Source organism: Chiloscyllium punctatum, chromosome 9, assembly GCF_047496795.1.
Source record: "Chiloscyllium punctatum isolate Juve2018m chromosome 9, sChiPun1.3, whole genome shotgun sequence".
Taxonomy (NCBI): domain Eukaryota; kingdom Metazoa; phylum Chordata; class Chondrichthyes; order Orectolobiformes; family Hemiscylliidae; genus Chiloscyllium; species Chiloscyllium punctatum.
Genome location: NC_092747.1, coordinates 80,476,675 through 80,489,274, shown reverse-complemented (window position 1 = coordinate 80,489,274; position 12,600 = coordinate 80,476,675). Strand labels below are relative to the sequence as shown.

Sequence of the window (12,600 nt, the reverse complement as noted above, 5' to 3'; positions counted from 1 at the left end):
TTATTCAGTATTTCAAGTTCCATCTAACAATACTTTTAGGATACAACTGATGGGAGATTCTAATACCACAAACTCTGCCTCAAAAGATAGCAGAAATGAAAGCAAAGGCTTCTTTATGTCTCAAAAAAAATAGTATCCATATCAACACACTACTGCAAAGCCTGCATCATAAAACTTTTGCATGTTCATCAATCTTGGACAGTCTGAAAAAAGATAGACATTTATAATTTCATTTTCTAATATGTTACTAGAATAGAAAATAGAACTGCAAGAACAGCCTTCAGACGATTCATTTTTCTATCAACTAGAGAAGCTCTATAGTAAATTTAGAAAGATGTCGCACTAATGTCATATATAAAAAAAAACATCTCTCAAAATTGAGAAGGTCATTTGTGACCAGAAAATGTTATTCCATCACTAAACAAGCCACATATAAAAAGAACAGGAGTTGCTTACTCTCTGACTTCATGGAAATTAATGAATTTAAGTAAAGAATAAATGAGTTATAACTGAAACAGGGAGACTAATTGCAGCCAAAATCTTTAAACCTATTAATTACAGATAAATTCATTGTTGAAAGCAGTGTGTATTATTTTGAAAAGTTCATAGATTGTATTTGTTGCCCATAAATGCATAATGTGTTAAACACTGTACGGAATTAGTGTTTCAAATATTTAAATTCCCAGATTTCCAAAATTAGAAAAAACTACTTTACCAGAAAGTATATTCACTTATACGGTCACATGCTATATAGGGAACAACTGCTTTTGTGAAACCATTCTAATGTCCATTTTCGTTAGAAGCAAATAAGAATAGATCAAATAGTGAATGGGATAAAACAGGTCCTATTACAATTCCAAAATGTTCTATTTACCTGAAGTTGTAGAAGTTCACATTCCATGTATTTGAAACTCTCTCACATCACGAAAGTTACAATCATTGCAAGCTACTAAATCATTCTCATTCCACTAAAAAGTTATAGAATTCAAAAATTCCTAAAACCAATTTTAATTATAAAAAAATGCAATAATAGCAATTTTGTAAGAGGTTTTAGACTTTCAAATCACCTGTGCAAGAGGATTGTAATAATAATAATAATAATAATAATAATAATAATAAAATAAATTTTTAAGTGGAATTACATTTAAGGCAATCTGCTTTATTAGAAGTGTACATCACATCTTTAGGTTTAATGAAAATATTTCAAAAGTGTCATTCAAGAGTGAAAAATACTACATTCTGAACATTTTTGGCTGAACAAAGTTACACTGTTTAAACTTTTAGATCTGGGTTTCTGGCATCACATTCAAGATTCTGTTCTATAAAAGTCTTTACAGAAATGAGTAGATGATACTCAAGACTTAGTTAAAGTGGAATTTAAAATTAAAAGGTCCTCCTGAGCCAAAAGGATTGAATCCTTGCCACTGGTTCCAAGATCTGTGAAAACTGTGACCACCTCCACCTTGTTGATTTTCTGGATCAAGAGGATCCTCTCCGGAATCAAATTTCTTCCTCATTTCTATGACAAAGAAACAAAATATTAGTATAAAAGGTTAGAGTATTCTGACAGATTTGGCCATCCAGTGCCCTAGTCACCTTTGCAATCCATTTAGATCCATTCCCCACTACATCCCCACAGCCCTGAAATTCTATTTCCTTGAAGTTTCTTTTCATTTTACTGGTCATCTCCACTTACACCACCCTAGAGACAGCAAGTGCCAGATCATGTACTGCATAAACTAATTCTGTCTCACCATCCATACCCCAGCTATTTATGAAAATCTTGTGGAAGTAACTGTGCTATCAGCTAACACTAACAGTCTTGCCTTTTCTACCTTGCAAAGCCTACAAAGTTTCCTTCAAAGTTATGAAATCTTCAAAAATTCAATCTTGCTCGAGGTAAAAATACAGCTTTTTAAAATTCATTCTTGGAATGATGGCATCACTGGCTGAACTAACATTTATTGCCCAGCCCAAATTGCCAAGAGGGCAGTTAAAAGTCAACCACATTGCTATGGGTCAGGAATAGAGGCTAGAGCAGGTAAGGATGGCAGTTTCTCTTGTTAAAACAGGAGATTGTGAGCTAGATGGTTTCATAACAAAATGGACCACTGTTTGAAAAAAGACCCCTGCCAGCCCAGCAATGCTCTCCTATAACCTCTTCCATCAGACAGAAAATACAGAAACTTAAATGTGCATTGGCAGGTTTAAAAACAGATTCTTCCCTGCTGTTATTAGGCTGATGAATGGATTCTCTATCTTCAAGTAATGTCAATCCTACTAATGCTGATGTTGCTTTGTGGACTTCTTGTGTAATGTAACATTTTTGCCTTCCTCTAAGCGCCCTGAAATCTGTATGTCCTGGTTTGCTATATCTGCCTGTACTGCTTGCAAAGCTTTTCACGGGACTTAGGTATAAGTGACTACAATAAATCAAATCAAGTCAGAGACTCTTAATTCCAGATTTTTATTGACTTTAAATACCACCATCCGTCATGGTAAGATTTAAATGTGGTTCCCCAGAACATTGCCTGGTCTCTGTTAACAGTAGTGATAACCTGCCTGGGCCATTGTCTCTTTTCCACAATTTAACTTCATAGCAAAACACCCTCATCCCTGGAACCATTTTGACAAATGATCTCTGCACACCCTCAAGAATGCTCACAACCTTCCTAAATTATAACAAAAACTCAAGTGCGCCCAGAAGTTTAAAAGAGGTTCAGAAGTTTTCCTGGAGTCATACAACATGGAACAGCTTGTTTGGCCCACCATAGTCTGTGTCAACCAACAAATTCTACTAATCCCATTTACCTGCAATTAGAGTCAGATGTATACCACAGAAACAGACCCTTTGGTACAACCCGTCCATGCTGACCAGATATCCCAACCCAATCTAGTCCCGCCTGCCAGCCCCTGGCCCATATCCCTCCAAACCCTTCCTATTCATATACTCATCCAAGTGCCTTTTGAATGTTGCAAGTATACCAGCCTCCACTACTTCCTCTGGCAGCTCATTCCATACACGTTCCACCCTCTGCATGAAAAAGTTGCCCCTTGGGTCTCATATCTTTCTTCCCTCACCCTAAACTTATTCCCTCTAGTTCTGGACTCCCCCACCCCAGGGAAAAGACTTTGCCTATTTATCCTATCCGTGCCCCTCATGATTTTATAAACCTCTATAAAAGGTCACCCTCAGCCTCCAACGTTCCAGGGAAAATAGCCCAAGCCTTTTCAACCTTTCCCTATAGCTCAAATCCTCCAACCCTGGCAACATCCTTGTAAATCTTTTCTGAACCCTTTCAAGTTTCACAACATCTGGAAGGAGACCAGAATTGCATGCAATATTCCAACAATGGCCTAACCAATGTCCTTTACAGCCACAAAATTATCTCCCAACTCCTGTACTCAATACTCTGACCAACAAAGGCAAGCATAAAAAGGCCTTCTTCACTATACTAAGTACCTGCGACTCCACTTTCAAGGAACTATGAACCTGCACTCCAAGGTCTCTGTTCAGCAACACTCCCTAGGACCTTACCATTAAGTGTATAAGTCCTGCTAAGATTTGCTTTCCCAAAATGCAGCACCTTGCTTTTATCTAAATTAAGCTCCATCTGCCACTCCTTAACCCATTGGCCCACCTGATCAAGATCCCATTGTAATCGGAGGTAACCTTCACTGTCCATTAAGTCTCCAATTTTGGTGTCATCTGCAAACTTACTAACTATACTTCTTATGCTCACATCCAAATCATTTATACAAAAGATGAAAAGTAGTGGACGCAGCACCAATCCCCGTGGCACTCCACTGGTCACAGGCCTCCAGTCTGAAAAACAACCCTCCACCACAACCCGGTCTTCTACCTTTGAGCCAGTTCTGTATCCAAATGGTGAGTTCTCCATGTATTCCATGAGATCTAACCTTGCTCACCAGTCTCATGGGGAACCTTGTCAAACATCTTACTGAAGTCCATGTAGATTACATCTTTACCTCTGCCCTCATGATTCCTCTTTGTTACTTCTTCAAAAAACTCAAACAAGTTTGAGAGACCTGATTTCCCATGCACAAAGCCATGTTGACTAACCCTATTTAGCCCCGGTCTTTCCAAATAGATGTACATCTGTCCCTCAGGATTCCCTTCAACAACTTGCCCACCACCGATGTCAGACTCACTGGTCTATAGTTCCCTGGCTTGTCCTTACCATCTTTCTTAAACAGTGGCACCATATTAGCCAACCTCCAGTCTTCCGGCACCTCACCTATGACCATCGATGATACAAATACCTCAGCAAGAGGCCCAGCGATCATTTCCCTAGCTTCCCACAGAGTTCTAGGGTGCACCTGATCAGGTACTGGAGATTTATCCACTTTTATGCATTTCAAGACATCCAGCACTTCCTTCTCTGTAATATGGACATTTTTCAAGATGTCACCATCTATCTCCCTACAGTCTATATGTTCCATGTCCTTTTCCACAGTAAATACTGATACAAAACACTCATTTAGTATCACCCCCATTTTCTGCGGCTCCACACAAAGGCTGCCTTGCTGATCTTTGAGGGGCCCTATTCTCTCCCTAGTTATCCTTTTGTCCTTAATGTTTTTGTAAAAACCTTTTGGAATCTCCTTAACTCTATTTGCCAAATCTATCTCATGTCCTTTTTTTGCACTCCTGATTTCCCTCTTAAGTATACTCCTTTATACTCTAAGGATTCACTCAGTATACCTTACATATGCTTCCTTCTTTTTCTTAACGAAACTGTCAAATTCTCTCAGCATCTAGCATTCCGTACACTTATCAGCGTTTCATTTCACCCTAACAGGAATACATGTTCTCTGGACTCTCGTTCTCATTTCTGAAGGCTTCCTATTTTCCAGCTGTCCCTTTAGCTACAAACATCTGCCCCCAATCAGCTTTTGAAAGTTCTTCCCTAATACTGTCAAAACTGGCCTTCCTCCAATTTAGAACTTCAACTTTTAGATCTGGTCTATCCTTTTCCATCACTATTTTAAAAACTAATAGAATTATGGTTGTGGTCCCAATGCTCTCCCACTGACACCTCAGAGGAGGTCAAGTTTTGCACCTTCTCTAGTAGGTACTTCGACATACTGAATCAGAAAATTGTCTTGTACACACTTAAATTCCTCTCCATCTTAACCCTTAACACTATGGCAGTCCCAGCTAAGTTAAAATCCCCTACCATAACCACCCTATTATTCTTACAGACAACGGAGATCGCCTTACAAGTTTGTTTCCCCATTTCCCTCTGACTATTAGAAGGTCTATAATACAATCCCAATAAGGTGATCATCCCTTTCTTATTTCTCAGTTCCACCCAAATAACTTCTGTGGATGTATTTTTGATCCATAGCCTACTATACTCTGGCTTTTTCTGTGTTCATCCAGATGCTTAACTACTACAAATGTAACAGTCTCCCCCACCCTCTCAGGCAGCATATTCCACACTTCTACCGTCCTCTCGGTGAAAAAGCTTCCTCAGATCTCCTTAAATCATTTACGCCTTACTTGACACTACTGGTCTTAGGTCACATCTGCCATGGAGAGAAAATTCTCATGATCTATCCCTTGCTTCTCTGTTTTGTATCTCAATCCCCTCAGCCTCCACCTCCTGCCCCACCCCCCAAACCAAGGAAAATAAACCCAGACAATCCAGTCTCTCCTCATAACTGAGGACTTCCCATCCCAGGCAATGAGTGACCCTTCCTCAGGACAGCATAAATCCTACCAAACCTGTTGAGCTTTACCAGCAATTATTAGATTACAGCATCCACATTTGTTTTGGTTTTTAAAAAACTTCTACCATAGCTCTGCCTAACTTATCACTCCAACATCAGACTGCAACCTGAAACCATCCTCCTTACTATCAACACCAACACCAAAGTAATAAATATCTCCACTAGGGTCCAAGCAATTTTCAGGTCATCTGTAAGCTAACTAAATATAATCTTCCAAGTCAATAATGTACCAAAAACAGCAAACATCCCTGAACTTATCTCTGTGGCACACTAATAGTTACATGGACTTAATTACAAAACCAAACCTCCAACATCACCCTCTGTGTCCTATTTGTCAGCCAATTTTGGTTCCAGGTTGCCAACTTGTCTGGGCTCCCATGGGCTCTTATCTTTTGCACCAGCCTTCCAAGTGAGACCTTGTCAAAGGCCTTACTGAAGTCCATGTAAATCACATCACCTGTTCTACCCTCAATATATTTAGTTACCTTTTCAAAAACAGGTTCTCCCTTTATCAAATCTATTATAACTATTCCTGATATATCCCTTGCTTTCCAAACAGATTCATCCTGACCTTCAGAGTATTTTCTAATAATGTCCCTATCAGTGACATCAGATTAATTGGTCTGCAAATACCTGGCGTATCTGTGCTGTCCTTCTTGAAGGATGGAACCACATTATCTTACCTCTAGTCACCTGACACTTCACCCATGGCTAAAGTAACAAATATCTCCAGGAGGGTCCCAGCAATTTTACACCTTGTATCCCAGGCTGCTGTGGGAGCCATCTCAGACGTCAGGGATTGATACACTTTGATTGCCCATACAAAATCTAATACCTCCTCCTTATCAATCTCAACATGCTCTAGAACTTATCATCCCCAATGAAATCTCCAGCTCAGTCTTTTTCTTTTGTGAATACAGATGAGAAATATTCATTTAAAACCTCAAGTACATCTTCCAGCTCCATGCACATTTTGTCCCTTTGGTCTCTAATAGGTTCCACTCTTTCCTTAGTAATCATATTGCTTTTAATATATCTACAAAACACCTTGAAACTTTCGTTAATCCTATCAGACAAAAGGCATTTCATGGCTCTCGTTGCCTTCCTAATTCAAGAAAAGCTCATTTTTAATAAGCTACCTGAAAAAACGTCCTTCTTTCTTTATCAAACTCTTAAAATTGCTTGCCATTCAGGATTCCCTGGATTTGCCATCCTTTTAATTCACTCTTGGAACATGCTAACCTTGAACTGTCACTAATACTTTTTTAAAAAAAAGATTCCCATTTTCCAAATGTAGACTGACTTGAGCAGCTGCTCCCATATAGTTTGCCAGATCCTGTCACATGATATTGAAATTAGTCTTCTCCTAATTTAGGCAACTTCTCCACTATTCTTCTCCATTTCCATTCCTTTAGCTCACTGCATACTTATGAGAAATGATCTCCTAACTACTGCATGAAGCTCAGAGAAAACATTGGTTAACATGCAATGCATATACTTACATAAACAGGGTCTCAATTTGAATGGATAGCACAAAGGAAAGACTAACATATGGACCAAACTAGTCTACTTAATGATAGTTAAATCGTGCTTATTCCATTATCAGTGTTAAAACTGAATAACGAATGTGGAAAGGGAAGCTCAACTGATTAAGGATGAGACAAATGGAATGGTGTTTTATTCAAAATGCTTGCACTCAGTTACAGACCAGTGTTGTTTTGTTATTCTTAGTTGATTACTGGTTTTCAGAGAAGAATCCTGAAATGGTTTGTAAATTTAACAAATAATATTGGCGTATCTGGCCCTGGAAGTGAAATAATAGGCCACCTTGACAACAATTTTAAACTCATGATCTTGGCCTTTCTAATGCAGTGTTAGGATAGATTTTATGCTTTACCTTATTGATGGCATGAACTTGAAATGAGAAAAAAAATCATGAACTTGAAGAAATAAGAAACATGGCAACAAGAAATGCTGAAACAAATGTTAGTCAGAAACTATAGACTTCACTAAAGATATAGCAGATTCATGGTCAGCAGCTTTTATAGTTCAGCTGCAAACAATTGCCAAAAAGTACATTTTTATTTTTTATGACAATTCCAATTGTTTTGCTAACTTGTTAAAATGCTCTATTTTCATTAGCACATTTGCAAATTTTCTGCCCTTATACATTCTTCAGAGATTCACAATTAAGAATATGATGTCTCTTCTCTATCCCTTCTTTCAAATATATCATCTCACGTGTCTCTAAATCCAGTCTGCTACTAGTCTGCCCATTGTACGAGCCATGTCATTTTACAGCTGAATCTATCCTATTGTTTGTCACACTAGGGTAACAAATTTTGCAGACCAAGTCCAAGTATCTCCCATATGACAGCATTATCTACTATCCACCAGTTTAAACATCCATTTACCACAACTGTTTTCTGTCCAAGCCAAACTTTTAATCTAAATCTTAACAAGCCTTTTACCAAAACTTCAGTAAAATCCATAGAATCCAAAATATAACACCTGCTATATTCTCTTAAACCTCTTGCCTATCATACAAATAAGGAAATGGTGGTACGGACTGTCTTTCATTATTCCAATAAAATCTGAATTAGCATGTTCTGTCTGCATCATGCCACAGTACTTTATCAAATTAGTTCAATTCTAGAAAAGCTAAAATGATTTTTATTTCAATGAATATGGACACTTTATTTCAACTCATTTCCAAGTGCTGTGCAACACAGTTTTTGCCAGATCGCAGGTCCCAATGGATCAGCTGGTGAGATTAAAAAACACTCAGTTCTGAGGCTGCTGGATTACACAGAGGAACAATGTGTATATGAATTTCAATGCTGATCTGGTGCTAGCTACGTATGCTGTACATTCATGGCAGATTTAGATTAAACAGCATATTCCTTCAGCTGTACACACCAGGTAATGCACTGAATAGCCTGTGCTTGCACAATTATATACTGTCCAACACATGTGATTCCACAATTAAATTATGCCCAACCATTTAAATAATCCTGAGCTAACAATTACACTGATAACTAATTTAAGATGGTCAGTTGAACTCTGGCACAACTGCAAGTACTGGATGCTAGATACTGTAAACACACACAGCCTGTTCTTCACAAACTCAACAGGTACACACATTTTACCTGTTTCAATTCAGTTAAATAGATAAAAACCTTTTTTTCCCCTTTACTTAGGGCAATGCCTTGATCAGAGTGAACCAAACAACCTGGCAGTTAGTAACCAACTGTCAGCTAACTGGTCCATTCTCCATAGCAATGGCACTATCAAAGTCCATTTGCCAAACGATCAGTGCTCTTACAAAAACAAATCTTTTTTCTTCAATGAATTCTCTCAATCATAAGAGGTTAAAATTTACAAAATCATGAACCTGAAGTTCCTCTTCAGGATGCACTGTGTAGATAAAGCAAAATTCCAAGTCAGAAATATACATCCACGTAAGACCATCTATATGGCCAGCCATTTCATAAACAATGGAAATATCATTGTCTGAAGTGTAAACTAATTTCCAGATCTTAAAATATTTCATTTTATGGGACTTTGAAATAAAAATCAGATGTTTTCCACACATTAATGCGGCAAATAATTGCAGAAACTCTCAGTCTGTTTATAATAGCGATAATGGAATTGATTATAAGCACCATATGGTTGGCATCCTTATCCAATAATGTAACACCTCATTTCAGCGATTTCAATATTAGACATGTAACATTTGCAGCACACTTTGAAGCACAACCTTGAATAATGCAAAAGTGCTACTGCTGAGCCAAAGATAATTCACCAATGATGTATCCTTATTAATCTAATTAGTTGGATAGGAGAGGGTTTAAAAACAAGCTTCATTTGTCCGATTTGCACCAAGACACCTTTAATGCTCTCGCTCTTCACTCAATGATTGGGACCCAAAAAGACAAAGTGAAAAAAGGATCATTTTGAGCAAAACAAAACAAGACTATGATATCATTATGGGCTTTGGTTTAGATTTCAAACTTTGGTTAGGATCACAAATGTAGAAATCAAAGGGAGGTTAGGCTGTTAGTAAATGCTCTCTTATTGAATTTAAAGCATGAACACTCACATAGGACAATTTCTCAATTGACTGTCATCTTATACCACCCTGCAAAAAAATGCTATCCCTTATTCCCAACTCCTCTGCCTCTGCTCCTAGGACGACTAGTTCCACCACAGACCAACCACACGGCCTCCTTCTTTAAAGGCCGCAATTGCCCCTCTGACACATTGTTGATGATGCCCTAGAGTGCATCTGATCCACATCCTGCACCTCCACCCTCGAACCCCACCCCTCCAACCGCAACAAGGACAGAACCCCCCAATCCTCACCTTCCACTCCACCAACCTCCATGTACATAGTGTCATCCTCTGCCATTTCCACCACCTACAAACAGACCCCACCAGAGATATATTTCCCTCCCCACCCCTATCTGCTTTTCATAAAGACCGTTCCCTCGGACTACCTAGTCAGGTCCACGCACCCTAACAACCTACTCTCCCTTCCCAGCACCTTCTCCTGCCTCTGCAGAAATCTCAAAACTGTGCCCACACCTCCCCCCTCATGTCAATCCAAGTCCCCAAAAAAGGAGCCTCCCACATCCAAAATTTCACCTGCACTTCCACATGTCATTTACTATATCTGTTGCTCCCAAAAACGGTCTCCACTATATTGGGGATACAGGATGCCAACTCACACAGCACTTCAAAGAACTTCTCCGGGACACCCACACCAACCAACCCCTAATATGGATTTTACCAGTTTGCTCATTTCCCCTCTCCCCACCTTACCCCAGTTCCAACCTTCCAGCTTAGCACCATTCTCATGACCTGTCCAATCTGTCAATCTTCCTTCCCACCTATCTGCTGCATCCTGCCCTCTGGCCCATCACTTTTACCCCCACTTCCATCCACCTAATGCATGGAAATGTTACACAAAAATCACCTCTCCTTCATTTTCTCCTTGAAGAAAAAAGGATAGGTACTCAAAATCATGACGCATCTGGATAGAACAGAACAAAAAAGGATTCTGGAATAGTGGTGCTGGAAGAGCACAGCATGCAGGCAGCATCCGAAGAGCAGTAAAATCGACGCTTCGGGCAAAAGCCCTTCCTCAGGAATACAGGCAGAGAAGCGTGGATCTGCTCTCTGCCTGTATTCCTGATGAAGGGCTTTTGCCCGAAACGTCGATTTTACTGCTCCTCGGATGCTGCCCAAACTGCTGTGCTCTTCCAGCATCACTAACCCAGAATCTGGTTTCCAGCATCTGCAGTCATTGTTTTTACCCACACAAAAAAAAGGAGGCTGTTTCCATAGTTGGAAGGTCAACCACCAGAGGGCACCAATTTTAAGAGTATAGCAATAAAAGTTTGCTTTCATTTTGTTGTATTTGCACAGTATACAGAGAATTTGCATTCCACACAGCATGGTGGAGGCAGATTAATCATGGCTTTCAAAAAGAGAATTGGATAATTGCAGAGAGAAAATTTGCAGGTTGATAGGGAATAGTAAAGGCACTGGAATTAAAAAGTTGTTCTTGCATTGCGATACATCAACATGACACACTGAACTGCCTACTTCTGTGCAGTCACAATCTGACCTAGGCAAATTTGATGGCAAATCAGGGAGTCAGTCAATATACAGAAAGAGAAGCTCAATGCACTCCTAAAATGAGATACCAACATAGTAAAAGTACAACCTTAAACTACATGCAAGCAGCATATTATACAGCTACACAAAAGCTACAAATAGTGGATTGTAGATAGGAATGAAGAAGTGGAATATAAAATCATGGCACAATTCGAAAGGATGTGCATAAAATCATTGGACGTAGGTGGAGGACTGTGGCTAATAAATTATCCTAGACTTCTAAATAAAGGGCTCGGAGGACAACAGCAAGGCGGCTATTTTGCACAAGACACTAGTTCAACCTCAGCACAAGTATGGTGTTCAGTTATACACATCTCACTTTACAAAGTGTAAGGGACCACACATTTTTCCTTTTGGGACACGAAGTTGCTATATTGCTGAAGTACTACGAGAGTTTTACAACTTGATAATATCATCATGTACATTTTTAACCGTACAGACAATGTTACTTTTTTTGAAACAGTGAAACTTTTAAGATAAAGTGACACATGAGTGTTTGCAAAGGAAGGCCAACAGCCTTTCAATTAGTTGGAGGTTCAGTCTGCTACAGATATACAGGTACAAGACAATCAAGGGCCTATATAAAAATGAAAAAAAAATCTCTTCCTAGTTGTATGGGTAAAGGCAAAACAAAAAGCTAAAAGAAAATCACATCCTAGGTTTACTGAATCAAAGTGGAGATGACCATCACTTTAAGCGGAGTGTCAATGCTAAAAATCAAAAAAGGAATTAAGACTTTTTAACCCAAGTGTGTTCTGGACTAGTCTTCAGAAGAATTCTTCTTCTATAGCTATTTCTTCCCACCTAGGGAGGTGCCAAATCATCTGTCTTTTGCCTGAAATCGACAGTGTCTGTATGTATTTGAGTTTTTTTACAAAAGGGAGATAATTTAAATTGCATAGCAGTAAATAGAAATCCTCTTTTCTGTTTATTTGTAACATACAGCTTTAACAAAGGGCAGTTATTTTCTGTTAATGGTAAAGTATTGTGTACCATTCTGGTCATGACAATATGTGGAGGCTTTGGAGAGGGTGAAAAAAAAAGGTTTACCAGAACATTGCTTGCTTAGTCGTGTATTAGCTCTAAGGACAGATTGAGCAAATCTGAATAGTCCTCGCGAGAGTATTGGAGTCCAAGTGGCAACCTGATAGAAATTTATAA

The 12,600-nt window shown here is 38.9% G+C and overlaps 1 protein-coding gene across 4 annotated transcripts in view; it reads right to left on the bottom strand.

Moving 5' to 3' along the window:
* Positions 1-1,138: 1,138 nt before the first annotated feature.
* Positions 1,139-12,600, bottom strand: part of dnajc3a (DnaJ (Hsp40) homolog, subfamily C, member 3a) — a 110,931-nt gene continuing 99,469 nt past the window's right edge. For all 4 annotated transcript variants that reach the window (XM_072577881.1, XM_072577879.1, XM_072577880.1 and 1 more), the window contains one exon: positions 1,139-1,519. In XM_072577881.1, coding sequence (XP_072433982.1) covers positions 1,362-1,519 — 158 coding nt within the window. In that variant the 3' untranslated portion in view covers positions 1,139-1,361. The remainder of the gene's footprint in view (positions 1,520-12,600) is intronic.